Raw genomic sequence first — 16,955 nt, 5'->3', positions numbered from 1 at the left:
CAGTTTTCTATCTCGAGAATTAGCAGCCTTCTGCACTCATTTCCTTGCTGTGCCCATCCTCTCCCCTGGAGGAACAGGCAGGCTCCTTCTGGAAGCACAAGAAGGTGGAGACAGAAGGTCAACTAGTTGCGTAAGAGACAGAAGCCTGCTGGACACTCAGCTGTCAACTAGGTTTATGAAGCCAGGGACTGACAATCTGTCTGGCTACTGGAGTCCTCTGCTGCCCTGGGATTTGAATGGCCAGAACTGTGCAGCAGGTTCCAGCTACGCCTCCCTGGATCCCAGTGCTGTGGATTGTGTAACCTGCTGCTGTATTTCAGCTGCAGCAGCGTTTTTTCCCAACCTGAACGATTGTGTCATCTGCCAGGATCCTGACTGTAATATGTATTCAGGATGTTGCAAGGAACAGTTATCTTTATAACTGCCTTCCATATATGCTTTCTCTTTAGGTTTTGATGAAGGCAATCTTCAGTATTTAAATGCTTTATTTCTTTAATGTTAGTCTTTATTATGGATTATCAAGTTGTTAACAAATTTTGTAGCAAATTTTTGTAGACTACTGTCTGATGGCCAGGTGTTCTTGTGGGTATGAATTAACTTATGAAACTCCATTAAATCAGCTTAAACACTAGGTAAACAAAAACTATTTCTGTAAAATACCAGACTCTTCTAATTGTTCTTTTAATCATTTGTGTTGATGTCTGTGTGACAGCTGTAAGAAATATATAGCTCAACAAGTACATTTACACAATACATTGAACATGCTCTTATTTCCACCACAGGACTAAACCTGGGAGGTTTTCTTAAACTTTGCTGTTGGCAATAACTTTATCTTTGTTACTACAGGTTTACAAAGTGTTGGTCTCAGTTGGCAGAAATGAATGGTTTGTCTTCAGACGGTATGCAGAGTTTGATAAACTCTACAATACGGTAAGTAAAAGGCAAGCTATGAAATCACGCCAAAATAGCACAGAGTAACACTTGTTTGCAGCGTTATGATTTGAGTTAATTCCCTCATGGAGGAGTTTGAGTCAACATTCAACAACCATAGGAGCCTGTTTAAAGGAAATGGCAGGGTGTTTTTTTAAAGCTTCGGTTTGTTTGAATTTCAAATTCGAAATCCACTTATTTCTCACTTTTGTTTTATTGTTGGTTGGGATCATAGTGTAATGAGAGAAACTTCCAATTTACTTGTTGTCAGAACATCCAAAATGTGCATTTATTCATGATGGTAAAAATCACTACAAAACTTGAAACATCTAGATAGATAAATTTCTCTTAAAATAAGTGTTTTACGTTGAAGTACTGAAAGCAGTGAACAAATCCTTGTTTCTTAATATAAACTTTCTGGTAAGTCAGTTATGGAAATTGCTACCTGCAGTTTCATAGCCAATTTTTGTGGCAGTGGTCCAAATAAAACAGACCTCTTCAGCAACTAAGTATGGATTTCTTGGGTTCATTGCTAGAAGAGGATTTTGCCCCTTTTTACATAGTGGGCAAGTGGGGCAAATAATTGCTCAGATGTGCAGTCTATTATGTGTCTTGTGTCCATACTTTTCTCCAGTTCTTCATGTTTAGAGCACACAGCTTTTGCTTTAACAAATAATTCCTCTGTGATCCCCATAAGAAAAGATTACCAGCTACTTATCTGTGCCTTCATTTCCCTTCCATTGCCCCTATGGGAAGTGTGTGACAGTGTTATTACAAATGCAGGCAGTGAGCTTGGAGCTGTCTTAAAAGGTCTGAGCTGAAGTCAGCCTAGATGCACCAGGCTATGCTTTACCTGCATCTTGGGATAGACTTCCAGGTGATGTGAAAACAAAGTATCCCCTTTTTGATACCTGCAGAGTGAGTGTTGGTGATCCTGTTCCCTTTGCCACATCTTTTGCTATTCAGATTAGGATTGCTCTGCTGAAGTTTGTTCATCACTGGTCTTTGTAACATGTGTAGAGGTGGAGGTCCTGGGGAAGCATAACCAGGAGGACATTTAGTCCAGTTTCTATTCAGTGTAATTCATATAGTGTAGTACACCAAAGAGAACTTGTGTGGCTAACTGGAAGAGATCATAGAATCGTTAAGGTTGGAAAGGACCTCTGAGATCATCGAATGCAACCGTTAACCTAACTGCCTTGTCCACCTCTAAACCATGTCCCGAAGCACCACATCCACACGGTTTTTGAATACTCCAGGGACTGTGACTGCACGACTTCCCTGGATACCGATGTTCCTAAGGAAAGAAGAATTGCTAGCTACTGTATTAGAAAACTACTCTCTTAAAGAGGATGAGAGTAAGATTGCTCTTCCTGGAGCGCTTGAAGATGAAACCAATCTAGTCAAGGCTTGGCTCATGTCAGTTATTTTATTCAGTGCTGTTGTATACAATCTTCTGGTCAGTTTATCAAGTGTGGAATACGATCAAATTATTAAATGCAGTATCATAAAACAGGCTGTTTATCTATTTACAATTTTGACTTAGGGGTCGACCACCTGTGGTTTCTGAAGCTTTAAGAATGTTGTTTGGGCAAAACCCAGAGGCCTGTATCCCCAACCCATCTTAAACCTCATGCATACATCCCTATGTAAGCAGGCAAGAAAAAACAAACCCGAGAGAGATAGTGAACTGATGGAGGAAGGAAGTAAAGAGGAGAATAAAACCAACATTTTAGCCTACTTGTTAATCTGGGGCAAGTGGAAAACCATTTTGCCAATATTGCAGAAGATAGCTGCAATAGTCCATAGCTTTCTAAAGCGAGATGGCCTTTGAATTGAAAAGGGTGCAAGGGGTGCAAACAAGCTGAGTACAGGTTGTTTTGCGTTTGCTTTTTTCCCTTAAGTGTACGAGTAGAGAAGATGGCAGAGAGGAGCAGAATTACTAATAATCAGATGTTCAAACTGTTTGTCAGAAAACAAACAAAACGCAATTATTTCTAGGTACTTTGATGTCTAAGCACAATCCAATTGTGCGTGTTTTGTTTACAGCTAAAGAAGCAATTTCCCACCATGAACCTGAAGATTCCAGCTAAAAGAATATTTGGAGATAATTTTGATCCCGGTAAGTTATCATCTTGTTACTCATTTTGTCAGTTTCTTTATATGAAAATTGATCTATTCCAGCCTACGAGAAGCTATCTTAGATGAGCTTTATACCAGTCCTCAAAACAGTGACTAAACCGAAGTTTAGTCATGCTTCAGTCAAGAACAGGAACTAGCGTAGGTAGGTATTCTACCTTGTGATATTGAGCAAAGTGTGGCTTAGTGGCCCAGTGCCTCTCTTGCACTGAAGGCTGCTCTCAGCCCTCCCATATTCAGGATTGTGAGAGATTCTGAACTGTCAGGTGTAATCTCTCTTCTATAAAAGCAAGAGCCAAAACCCAAACTCTTTAAAATGTACACCTAGTAAATTTTAAACTTCATTTGTGTGACTTTTTTTTCTCCCTCTGAAAAATTAAATAACTAGAGGATTTATCTTCGAAGGCTTTTGAACTCACTCTATCTAAATGTGCTTCCTTGTACGGTTTAGATGAAAATGAACCTCTTCCTGTTGTTCACTTACAGAAGCCTGTCTGATGTGAACACGATGTGATCCAGTTAGCAGTGATGGGTCCCAATTAAGCTTGCTCTGTCCCCATCAAAATACTAATGGAAAATCACTTGTAAAGTGCATTGAATTAATCTAGGTGGCACCACCGATGAATAAATAAAAAGGCAAATGGGAGGCCAGGCCTTTGTTCTGTGTGTTTATACCTTTCGTTCAGGCCATTTTTCCTTAAGAGTTTTCCTGATGGTCGTTGGGAACCTCACACCCTCCCCGGGCTTGCTGATATGATCAGACTGTGTTTGTAGTTTCACCTTCTCCTGCACCTATTTCAAGCATGTCATTTTCTCCTTTGCTGAAGAACAAATGGATCCAAGGATGTTGAACTTCTTGGGATGTGGTGTTTTGGGGTTTGGAGAGTTGTTTCAAACAAATTCATTTTTGTCAGTGACAGTTAATCATCTGGACCCTGACGTGAAACTCCCTTTTATTTTTTTTATTAAAATAATCAAATGCAAGTATCTAGGCTCTGATGTCCTCTTCTGATGAAGATGTAAATGATTGCCAAAAGTTCTGCATGTATTTATGTATACATGGATGACTTGGTTTGGTTTCTTTGCTTTTCTCTGACCTTGGGGTTTTCAGAGCTGGCTGAAGACCTAGTAATGTCATGCAGTCTGGTCTGCTGTACAGCCAAATGTACAGGTGGATTCCTTGGTGTCAGATTTAGGAAACTGGAGTTTAAATGGGGAAAAATAAACCCTAAAACGTCATTAAAACTATATATGTAAAAAAAGTCCTCAGACTTGTTTTAAATTTCTGTGAACTATCCTGAAATCCTTGAAGCATGAGAAATTAAATAGTTCTCAAGATGTTTCTTGCTGGGGGGCAGGGTGGAGATGGAGCCATGATGCTTATTTAAATAATTCTTTATCTTAACACTGATTTATTGAAGCTTTGATGTGATGTTTCTACTGGCTTCTGGAATAGGTCACATACTTCAGAAATGGTGAAAAGGTATTTTACTTCTGTCAATCCACGCTTGGGTGTGCAGCATTGTACTATTGCATTGGAGTCGTAAGTGCAGCAGAGTGAAACTTACATATCTCTTTTCCTAAAGTCTACCAAAAATACTGTCATAACATATGTTGTCATTTAAACGCTCCATTTTTATTGTCGCTTAGGTTATTTCAAAATTAATCTTGTTTTAACTTCAAAAATGGGGCAGAGGGAAATAACAGAAACCAGCCAGAACACAGAACTAGAAAATTACAGAATACATTTGAGCTGATGTGATGCAGGTGTTCTATCTGCAACAACATGGATAGCTCTGTAGGCTTAGCGTGGCTGACTGCGTTATACATCCGCCATACTGAAACTGCTTGATGTTGGTGACTCCCTTAACATCTTTATGCAGATTTACCTTCCTGTTTGATGTCAGTAATTTGGGATTATTAAATACCCTAACACGAATTTAGGGATTACATCCCTGAAACAATATTAACATTTTTCTTAATACTTGAAATACAGCTTTTAATTGAAATTTAATTTTAATTTAAAATTTTAATAGTTGTCAGTAATCTATATGTGATAGAAAGAGTCATTGGAATACCTTAAAAGTTAATACACAAGTTAAATATTCTTTTTCCATACAAATATTGTTGATATTAGTAACGAAAGACAAGATTATTCTGTTTTGCACTTTATTTCATGTTAGAGCTCTTTTTCAATTTCAAGTCCCTTGTGTATCTTTCCATATTGCTAAAGAAAAGTTATGTGTTTTAAGCTTTGGGTGAGGGTGGAGATTCTGAGCATTTTTTTTTTCTTTACATTAGAGATGATGTCCAAAACGGGGGGAAAAAAGGCATTTTATTTAGTTAACTTTAATGGTTACATCTGAGTGCCTGCTGGCTGGATGAGTTGTGCAACTTTCCCACTGCCATACGTGTATTATGGAAATATGCTGCTTGGTGGGACTGTTCGTGTAAAAACTTGACTTGGACAACTGATGTCAAGTGTTGCCTGTGGCTTTTTTCTGAGTGGAATCAGGTCCTGAAGGGCCCACCCGTGCAATGAAGGCTGCACAGGTTAGCCCACTGCAGTTACGTGCTGTTCTTGAAGCACTGCAGTGCACTTTTAATCCACCTGGCTTTCTCCATTTTCAGGTAGCATAGCAGAGAAACTGAAATTTGTTCTGTCACCTCACTTGAATGTTTTAAGCTTGTGACTTTCATATACAGAAACAATCATGAACCAATCTCTTTTTAACTGCTGTTCAAGTCCTTAAAAAAAAAATGAAAAAAATTTGAGAAGAAGTCTTTTTCACCAGCTGACTGATCATTCTGATAAATCTATCTTTTTTTTTTTCCCCCCAGATTTCATTAAACAGAGAAGAGCAGGACTGAATGAATTCATTCAGAATTTAGTTAGACAGCCAGAGCTATGCAACCAGTAAGTAGTTTCATTTCTGTTTTATAAGGACTATTTAAAAGACGGGTTGTCAAATACAAAATTGCAAATTAAGTACTTTAACCAGAAAACATATTCTACCTGTTCAGTGCTCTTAAGCATAATAAATAAACTTTAATATGGCTGTTCATTCCTTCAGGAAAAATCTACAGACTGATGAGCAGTGTAAAGATGTCTTTGTTTTCTGAAAACTGATCCACAAATAAACTTGTGGACAGTTAACTGATTTTAGTTCAAGAGGTGCAGATTCCAGTGTAAACTCTGTTGCTGTAGGGCAGGTGTTTGTTTTGCTGATAGCTTTACTGTTTGAAAACTACTGTCACTTGCTACTACATTGTCCTGGGAGCAAGTCACTGCCTGCATCCTTTTGTTAGAGCAGTTCATGTGTCTACTCCAGAACTTGTTTTAAGCCTGTTAACCAAGTAGCTTAATCAGCTTGCTTAGGTGGTTTGGGATAATGAAGCTGACCTGCCTAAAGCAGATGAATAAGCTTGCACATAAACTGTTCTGTCAGAAGAACGGCAGGCGTGTTAACCTCCATCAGTGGGATGGTGATGAATGAGAGACGGGGATGTGCTAGAGTCAGCTCCAGTTAAATCTGGAGGATAGCGCTTCTGTGTGTGAACCGATTTGGGGGATAAACTGTGTTTTTCTTTAAATCTATACCTAATCAGTTGAAACTAAATCCTTGCAACTTTCTGCGTTACTTGAACTAGTAAAATGGTGAAGCTCTATGTTTGGCTTTAGTGTTGAGTAAATGTCTTTAATACATATGCTTTGTTTAATTAGCCTATACGTACAACCTGTGAAACTGCCCGTTTCCCACAGGAAAAAAAAAAATCTCTTGACAGAATATTGCTGCAGTTTGCAGTGTGCAATCAGATTTTTTTTTTTTTCCCCAACAAATGAACTATTTAATGTCCTGTTAACCTGAAATATGTACTTCCTTTCGTTTTTGGGAAAAAAAAAAAAGAGCATTTTACATATACTTCCTTGTGGAAAGGAAGAAAGTGGAAAAAATTTCGAAACAAAGTCTTTACGGTGGAATAGTTTTCCACTAGAACAAATACTGTGAGGTTTGTGATCATAGTCATGTTCTTCTCTGGGAAAGAATAGAAAGCACTTTAAAATAACTAATTATTGAAAGCTAATCTGTTTTGTTACATTAGGAAGGGACACTGGTTTCATTCGGCACAATCCCCTCCCCTCAGCCTGTTTGGTTGTCAGTATGTTCAAGTACAAAATATTTTGTGTCAAAACATACTATATTTGTTTTCCAAAGGTAAAATGGTACTTTTCTTTTTTCAGTGCACATCACAAAGTTGAGTGCTTAAAAAAAAAAAAAAAACACAAAAAAAAAAAAAACCACACACACAACCAAATCTGAAATGCACTTGCCTTCTTAAATTTTTGTGAGCTTTTAAAATTGCTTTATGCTCAAATGCATCTGTAGCTGAATCTGTGTTCTTTAATATGGCACTTAGCCTGTCTGGAACTTAAACCAGTATTAAGAAATAGGTCTTAAAGTGTTAGGTGCTGTTGGAAATGTGTAAAATAAAAAGCTTATTAGGCATACTTCTTCAATAAAACCAAAATAGAGGCTGAAGTTTGTCTTGTGCTGTTCTCCTCCTCCCCACCCTTAAAGTAACAGCAATTTATGTGGGAGAAAAAGCAAGCCTTTAATTCACAATTCAGTGCAAAAGCATTTAATTTTATAGTAATTTCTGTGTTATTGTTCTTTTAATAACTGCAAGGTACTTTGTTTTTCTGGAGTGTGCTTTTACTTTTTGCAGTGCTCCATTGCAACAAATAATATTAATAATTACATAATCTGTCACCTTTTCTATGTGCCAATGAATGTTGTTAGTTAAGAAATACCAAAACTTTATGACTTTGCTGGGTTGTGGTTTTGGGTTTTTTGTTTTGTTTTAAATCTGCTAGAAACTACTCAAAGAATATATGGTGACTGAGTCTTCACAAATAGTCCGCATCCTTGCTTTCATAGACTGTTTTGCTTTAACGTGCTAATTAAACTTGATATTAGGTAAAATAACTTAGGTAAAGTTAGTAGTGTACAAGGGAGACTTAGTGGGTTATGCATTCTCATAAACCTTTAAGGAAGTCCACATTCCACTACATCTCTTAAGCATTAAAACCAGTACCAGGATGTCATATTTTTAAGTCCTACCTAGGAAAACTGTTTCACTAAAAAGGATGGTTCATGGTGATGTCCTCATTTCTGGAGCGGAAGGCACCTGAACATCTGAACTGAAAAGCACAAACATCAGATTCAGTGTGTCCAAAATGGTGATATTTACATTATTCTCTGAAACATGCAGCACTGTGTTCTTTTTTCCTTTTTTTTTCCTTTTTTTTTTTCCTTCTCCTTCAGTGGACTTTGTCCTTGGGTCTGACATGTTTGTCGAATATTGTATCAAAGCCAAACCGTTCTGCTCAATAATAAACCCAACAAAAACCTAAAGTGTGTTAGAGTGATTAGAGAGCCCCTGTAATGGTTGATAAGGATTTTCCTGCAATCACTGTCACAACGAATGCGGGGCGAGATGGGTCATTGGCTTAGACCGAATTCGGAGTTAAGTGGACTAGCTTCAAGCTGCATTTACAGCTAACTGTATTTGATAGAGAACTCGTGTCATGGATAGAATGTGGATGTTGAGAAAAAAACAAAACCAAAACCAAAAACACCAAAAAAACAACAAAACAAAAAAGTCAGAAGGGATGGAGATCTGATAATGCGTCCCCCTTGCTGACTGAATGGGAGCTGGGGGTTTGTTGCTTGGGAGCACTGTGAGGCCCCCTAAATCACTGAGCAACTATTCAAATTGGGCTGCTCGCCCCCTCAAATGTAGGTCTTCACTGAAAAAGTAATGCATTTAGTTGTCTATCAGAACATGCAAAGAAAATCTGTTTGAATCCAAATGTATAATAGAGAATGCATTAAAGATGTAACGTAGTTATTTTTAAATAGTCCAAAGTAGCTCCTTAATGAAAATGAGAACATTTGCATAACACTTGAAGAACTCCAGGATGACAATACCCTGCAACCTCTCAGGGAAAATGACTCATCAGTTCCTTAAGTGAGAAGCAGGGTTCTGTGTTTGTTCCCTAGAAGATCAGTGACTAGATTTTTCTGGTTTTGAAGTCTTATGAATATAAAAATGAATATGAAACCCCTGGATTGTAAGGTCTTGCAGTCCATGTTGGGGAAAGCAAACCTTGCATTACATTAGTTGTGCTCTTTTAAAATCTTATGGTCTCTTATGACTTTTTGAGCCTTTGCTCTCTGTAAGAAAGATAGCAGTGGTTTGTTTGGGTTTTTTTGTTTTTGTTTTTGTTTTTTTTTTTAAAGGTGTGGGGAGAAGATGGAGGAGCTGGGAACCATTATTTAAATAAAGTGTGTCTTAAATGTTAAGGTTCTGTCACTGGCAATTAATTTTACCATTTTGCTTCAAAATTCGTGTAACTTTTTGGGCTTGTTCATATTTGTGGGTATGTCCAAAATTTTTGAGTGGCTTCATATGTTTCTGCAGAAAGGGTAATGCAGAACAAGTATCACAGAAGAAACCCTATTTAGGCAGAGTTTGACACCCCTTTGTGGATTTCAGAGATAATCCATAAACTAAACTTATCCAGTCAATCATAAAAATCCAGACAAAACCAAGTTTTGCTGGTAGTATAGGTACAACGTATGTCAAGCATCCCTTTTTAAACTGTTTTCTTGATCCTTTTAATTTGATATGTGAGGTTATTTTAGGATAGTTTCAGTGTATTTTAAATTACATTTGAATTAATACATGTGAGCTAACGTAGCATAGATATCCTACCAATCTATACAGCATTTTGCATAACATGCTGCAATCTTGGCTGAGAAGTTCGTACATTTAAACTTTTTAATCACTACTTCTTTGCGGTGCTTTTAAAATTACAAATGTGAACAATGTAACGTTGATCAGTTAGCTTCTGGCTGCCATGTATTGTGGAGATCGTTGAATACTCTGCAACTGTACAGCAGCCTTTTACTGTGAACAGATTTTTTTTTTTTTTTGCTGTGAATTCAGTCATGGACAAAGTTACTATAGTAACTATTTGAGATGTATTAAAACATGCTCTATTTAATCAGCCAGTTGTCCAGAATAATTGACGCTGAAAGGTAGTTAAGGTCTGGTTTTGTTGTTCGGTTTAGTGAAAAGCATTAACCATAACTTTTTATTCTTGATGTGACAACATCCAAAGATTCTGAAACTTAAATTGTTGCATGATGAGCCAATATTACTACAGTATTCAAACCACAGTGGTTTTTGTCTTCCTGGGACTTAGGATACAAGACAGACCCTGAGATAGATCAGAATTTGGCGTTCATATAAGATGAGAAGAATTAAACTGAAATGATGGTGGGAAATGATGTGATCAGTCTTGTTGCTGTATTTTAAACCTGAAAGGCTGAAGGTAACTGAAACAGATTTCAAGTAGGGTTTAGGAATACCGAATGTAAGCGATAGAGACCGGGAGCCTCAGATAGCACAGGACATGAATTAGGTTCAGTAATGCTAATACAAAATACAGGAGCTGGAGTAATGACAGAAACAGCTCATCTCTTGCTTCTCATCCTCACTTTACAGAAGCGTGGAGGGTGAAACGGATTGGAAATAGCAAAGCAAGCGTATCTGCTGCTTCTATAAAACCACCCTATTTAATATATACTAGGGATAAGATGAAAGAGCAGCTCCATAGTAAGTTAGTGCTGTTCTTGTACTGAATGGCTCAGGCAGACTTTCCTATCAGTGGCTGCCCTGAGACCTTCTCGAAGAACTTTTATCTCTGAAATTTAGCTAAGATTTCTTCCTTGAGAAACACGTTGACTTTTAGTGAACTGAAGGAACTTGAAAGAGTCAAGTCATCTCTTCAAGTGGTATATAGGCTATACGTGATACCCATTTGTTTAGGAATTAATTTTGCCTCACTTATATTACATTATTCTTTACTCCCTCACTGTGCTGTGGTTAAGAAAGATGGTACATTCTTTTGAACTTACTGTTGGCTAAGCCTCGCTTCCTGGGAACGGGTTCTCAGAATTCTCTTACTTTCCCTCCTTTCTCCCAGTCCTCCTCCCTCAGTCCCCGCCAAGACAGAAGCTAGAAACCAATGGTGAAGTTAAACATGCATCTCCTTAGGTACTGCGGGAAGCTTGTAGTCTCTCTTGCCAGTTCCTGAAGGACAGGGTTTGTGTCCTGCAGCTGACTGGAAGGGATTTCTTATGTTGGCTTGTCAGTGCCCAGCTAGAATGCAGTCTGAAGACAAAATCACCATCTTCTGCTTTAAAGCGAATGGGGACAGGAACGTGACAACTATGTACCTCTTGGGGCAGGCATCTCTCTTTGGGATACAGACTGTGTATCGCATTCTGTATTGTGTTGGACTGTTTCATTAATTTTGGAAAACTAAAAATGGCTTTTAAACTCTTCCATTTTTTGAAAGAAAGTTGGTTTCCTGGTGGTTGCTAGCCAGTTAGAACTCTTGCTTTGGGTAGTGTTCTTTCTTCTAATAATTACCTTTTAATGCAGTTCTGCAGAGCATTTCCATATGAAGTCTTCATATGCATATACTTCAACATACCAGTTTTTTGCAAGTGGAAAATTTTATGTACTGTATGTAACACATTCAGCAGTTGAATTATGTTGCTACAAAAGCATTTCTTGTACACAGTCCTTAATTACCAGAACTTAAATATAAAACTTTCTGATGAGTAACTCCTCTGTACGCTGCTGTTTAATCCTATGCTTCCTATGGTTATGGCTGAAAATCATACAGGTTGTTGGTGTGCTAATGAAGTTAATTGTGTTTCTAGCCCAGATGTCAGAGCATTTCTTCAGATGGATAACCCAAAACACCAGTCAGATCCATCTGAAGATGAAGATGAAAGGAGCAGTCGGAAGGTAATAAAACGGAAGTAGGACAGTCTTCTAAATTTTAACTACTTGAGGGCAATCTTAGGTGTATTTACTGAAAATTACTGGTTGGTTTCACAATAAATCCCCTCCAAGCTCTTTTAAACAAATGTGTTCCACTGTGGGCTGTAAGATATCTTTCTGTGAGATGCGAACTGCAGAGAGGGGTAAAAGTGATGGCTAGCTTTGCCTTGCTTCTTCCCCACTTGCTACATGGGTTAAAGAAACACAGCTTTAGTCATGGCTTAGCTGTCACAGTTTTTGCAATCTCTTAAAAGATTCTTGCTAAGAACATCTGGTAAGGAGCAGGGGAGACTGAATGTTTAATTGTCTTTTTGTTTGCTTGTGTGTTGTTTTTTTTAAATAGGGGGAGAAATATAATTTTCTTGGGGGGAAAAAATGCAGTCTTTCTAAAAGTCACTCAGGAGCACGGCTGGATTTGATTTCATTTCACATACAACACTGTGTGAGGTCTGAAGCCTCTTTTGTCACAAAAGCCACTACATAGCTAGATGGATTCTCTGAAAATTAATTTACAGCCTCCAGAAACAGTGTTGTTTGAAAATAGGAGTATTTCTAGGAAGGCAGAAGTGCCATATTTAAGCTTGTTTTCTCTATGGCTCGCTTCTTGGCCTACAGATGTGATCTTAGTACTTCTTTTCTTATTCAGCCCCTGTTAAAGATGCAAGAGTTGTCATTTTGGTTTGTGTGTGATCCACAGCAGATTTAGTGTTTTCTGAAAGTTTCACTTCCAAAGATGCCAGTCTTTGCTGCCCCCTTTTTTTTTTTTTTTAAGTGCTTGACAGCACTGTGAACATGCAGCAAAATTCTAATTTAAAATACCAGTTTCCTCCTGCTTTGAAAGGTATTTTAAGTAATGTGGAATGATCTAAACCTTCTGTGGAAAATAAATGATGTGTCATGCCACAAGAAAATTCCAGACTAGGAAGAGAGCTAATGCATAGTGGCCTGGACCATACTTTTTGATAGAAAATTCACCTTCTCATAAATTCACCTTCTCATAGTTACTGTAAGAACTGTTTATGAAGATGAAGAATAAGGAACAAAAACAAGCCCTCAAGAAAAGAAAAATCTTAAAACTTATATAGTAGCTTTTTAAAAACTGTCTGGTACTGTTGTGTGATTGGCTCTTATTAGCGAATAGCAGCATCCAGCACTGCTGTCAGGGCATTCTCTGCTTCTGTAGGAGCACTGGTTTTGTGATGCCTGCTAGCCTGTACCCAGGTAACTTGTATCTGAATACAGTTTATCCTTCTCTGATAAAGTCCAAAACCACAATGAGGGTACAAATACTGCCTTTTTTTTTTTAATCAAAAACAAAATGGAGAAAATTGCCTAAATGACAGTGGTTTCCTCCTCTCCCTGTAATTTACAAATTCTGTCTGGGTGTGTACTGGTAAGATTCATGCTATTCCTGGAATTGAGTTAGTTAACCTTTAATGTCAGGATAGAAAAGGTTGGTAATGTTTTTCTTGGGGTGGGGAGAAAGTTCACTTTTGTTCTTTTTTTTTTTTTTTTTTTTTTTTTAAAAGCACCATGTCTTTCATAAACAGTGTGGGTTTAAAATTATTTTATTGATAAGATCTTGGAAAATTCAGAATAAAAGGTAGAAAATGTACTCCTAGAGCAAATACAGAAAGGGTTAAATTCCAGATGAGGAACAAGTTGTTTGTTGAAACGCTCTTAAATTTTTGTTCCTAATCTTGTCCTCTGTGTCTGGACACAATTATTTTATTACCTTCATCCTTGAATATGATGTGCATAGAAATAATTTGTCACAAGGTGATGATGGCCAGATATTTCAACTTATTAAGTTCCCAATCTGGATGTTAGATCTCTTTAAAAATCTAATGTAACAAGTGTGAAGGTACGGATTGAGCGAGTATTTCGAAGTTAGTATTGGTTGAAATATAAGAGAGAATAAATTTTAAAAATATTAAAAATAAACCTCTGTCTCTCCCAACAGTTAAACTCTACCTCACAGAATATCAACTTGGGACCATCTGGAAATCCTCAGTAGGTTTCAATTAAATTGAATTAAAATGTAATTCAATTTACTGTAAAATTTTTTATTTTAATGAAATATTATTACAATTAATTTTAAAACCTGAAAAATTAGACTGATTGTAATTGTTAACAGTATGAAAAGTTCTTTGGATATATGCCTTTATTTGTTGGTTTGCACTGCTCAGGGGAAAGCAAAACATTGAATCCTGTGCTACATAAACAACCACTTTTAAAACATGTTTTCCTTTTCACCTTCAGATTTTTTTAGTCTGCTATCCTTTTACGTAAGGATCCTACAGCAAAGGTGACCCCTCTGTCTTGGGAGTGGTCGCAAAACTGTTAAGAATGTGAATGGTTTCTGAAAACAAGTTTGCTTTAATGCATGGCGAAGGGGCAGCTTGCCCTGTTGATACTACAGACCTAGTTGCTGCAGTCATAACTTGCTTCTCTGTTCAGTGTCTTCTGTAGAGTTTCTGTTCTCAATTCTATGTGAATCTGTGCTTTCCTCATCTAGGAGATGACTGCTATTTTGGTTTTGCTTTCCTCACAGATTTGTTCTGGCTTAACAGGAGGAAATGCTTAATGGATTGCAGTAAGGAATTAAATTTAAGAGTACTTCCCTTCAGGGGCAATAATGGAGAGGTGTATGGTGATGTAACTATTGTTTTGGAATTTGAAAACATGGATAATTGTTTTGCTGACAAAATTATATCTGCATTGTGTATTTAGGAAAAAGTGAGGGAACCCTGGGAAATAACTGAAAGGAGTGGTGATGTGGGAAGTGGAAAAACTGAGAGTGAGTTCATACGTACACACACGGAAGAGGAAGCTGTTAGGGCCTCGCTCCTCTCGCTGTAATTTAAAATGAGAGAGGAATGGATGGAGGGAAGGATGGGATAAGCAAAGAGAGAATAGATAAACTTGGTCCTTCCTTCCCTCATGTAAGCTTGAGAATCCATTTGGCCCTCTGGAAATGAGAAATAAGCTCCAGGAAAAGTCATGGGGAAATGGAGACTTAAAAATGACAAGAAACTAGACTATGGAGAATAAAAGAACAGTCTTGCTCCTCCTTTACATCTTAGACTTGCATCCTTTGAGTTTATTTTATTTTGTAACTTGAACACTTTCCTAGGAGGAAAATGGAATTCCAAAATGAAGAGGAATTGTTGTTTCCTCCAAGGGAAGGTCTGCAGAAGTCTAGGTGTTGGGTAGAATAATGAATAAAGGAGGGTGCTGACAGACGGTTCTTCTCACATTACAACTCAAGTGCTACACTAGACTGCTGTACAGCTATAAAGCCTGTAATTTCTACCTACATGACCTGTCTCCTTCCTGAATATCTTTCAGTGCTAAACCAACAGACTTTGATTTCCTGAAAGTTATTGGGAAAGGCAGCTTTGGCAAGGTGAGTTTTCTTTTTACTGTGTCTTATCCTGGTGCAAGAATGGTAGCTGGTGTGTGTTGCACATACTGACTGTTGACTAGACTTGGCCAGAGGTTTTGGAAGTGGTATCTATCCGTCTAGGCTGGCATATAAACTGTTGTATTGGATCCCTGTTGCTGCCCTGCCATTTTTTCTGTGGTGTGGCAGTTGGCTGCCTCCATCGCTTGTTGGGAGTAACAAAAGGGAGTTTCCCTTTCTCGTTAGGAGCAATAGGGATCCTCTGTTTCCCCCAGAGAGGAAGGGAGGTACCCCTGTGCTTATGCAGCAGCTAGAGTACGAACCGTGCATTTCCCTTTGTTGGCATGGACTCTTTTCTCAAACCCCTAATGCGATGGAGCAATGTGAGCAACAGCCCACTGAAAAGTGACTTAAATATTGATATTCTGCAAAGATGCAATAGAGAATCCCTCTTGAAATCTTTGTTTTCAGGTTATTTTTCAACTTGTTGTTTTCCATTAAATTATCTTTAAAACTTACAAAACCAGCTGAAATCGATCTTGATAGAGATTCATCAGGTCCTGGAAAATAAATGTTATAATTCAGTCTTTCATATCATCACTATCATGACAGATTTTACTGAACTGTAAGCTTGCTCTATTGGTGATTATATTGCTGATTGACTATATTAAAAGCAAACAAACTTTATTGTCAAAAAATAGCATGAATACTTTCCAATTATGCTGAAACTATGAAAATATTGCTAATAGAATGTGAACTGCAACAATCGCATTTCTTCATTTGTTTTGAATTTCACAGGTTCTTCTTGCAAAACGAAAACTGGATGGGAAATACTATGCTGTCAAAGTGCTGCAGAAAAAAATTGTTCTTAATAGGAAAGAGGTGAAAAGAAATGTTCTTTCTCCACCCACCTCCCTTCCTTTTTCCCTTAATTACAAAATCATTCCTGTTTACGTATTGATCTTTTACTTCCTTATAGCAAAAACATATTATGGCTGAGCGTAATGTGCTTTTGAAAAATGTGAAACATCCATTTTTGGTTGGATTACATTACTCATTCCAAACAACGGAAAAGCTTTACTTTGTCCTGGATTTTGTTAATGGAGGAGAGGTATGTGGTGGTTGTGTTTGGATTTGAGTCTCTGTTGTGCTAGTTCTAGGTGGGAGGAACGACATGATCTTTTACAATGGACTATGATCAGTATTCTCCCAATTTTGAAAATTTGTTATTATCTGCTGTTACTACAGACTTCTATAGGTATACGGGCCCCGTTCCTCTTCTTATCGACAACTTTAATCCCAAGTTTATTCATGATTGTCAGATACAAATACTGTATTTTACAGTTACATAAATGTACCTTTATTAAGGTACATAAGAATTAATCTTATGTTGATGTTTTTCACTATGTAAAACTGTCTTTTGTATCTGCATTAGCTGAGACACTAGTATTTCGAAAGCAGAACGAAGGAAACTGGCAACTGAATTTACTACATTGATACAATTGGGAACCTTGGGATCATTCGGTAGCTTTGCGTGGTCTAATTAATTACTTCT

At 37.6% G+C, this 16,955-nt stretch overlaps 1 protein-coding gene across 6 annotated transcripts in view; it reads left to right on the top strand.

Annotated features, from left to right (window-relative positions):
* The window catches only part of LOC309586597 (serine/threonine-protein kinase Sgk3), a 62,229-nt gene that overhangs the window by 36,173 nt on the left and 9,101 nt on the right, over positions 1-16,955 (top strand). For all 6 annotated transcript variants that reach the window (XM_082303794.1, XM_082303796.1, XM_082303798.1 and 3 more), the window contains 8 exons: positions 847-930; positions 2,980-3,052; positions 5,911-5,986; positions 11,871-11,958; positions 13,958-14,007; positions 15,346-15,403; positions 16,199-16,282; positions 16,380-16,511. In XM_082303794.1, coding sequence (XP_082159920.1) covers positions 847-930; positions 2,980-3,052; positions 5,911-5,986; positions 11,871-11,958; positions 13,958-14,007; positions 15,346-15,403; positions 16,199-16,282; positions 16,380-16,511 — 645 coding nt within the window. The remainder of the gene's footprint in view (positions 1-846; positions 931-2,979; positions 3,053-5,910; positions 5,987-11,870; positions 11,959-13,957; positions 14,008-15,345; positions 15,404-16,198; positions 16,283-16,379; positions 16,512-16,955) is intronic.

This window comes from Platalea leucorodia (genome assembly GCF_965183815.1).
Source record: "Platalea leucorodia genome assembly, chromosome: 1".
NCBI lineage: Eukaryota > Metazoa > Chordata > Aves > Pelecaniformes > Threskiornithidae > Platalea > Platalea leucorodia.
The sequence above is the reverse complement of the archived record's forward strand: the minus strand, read 5'-3'. Positions and strand labels throughout refer to the sequence as shown.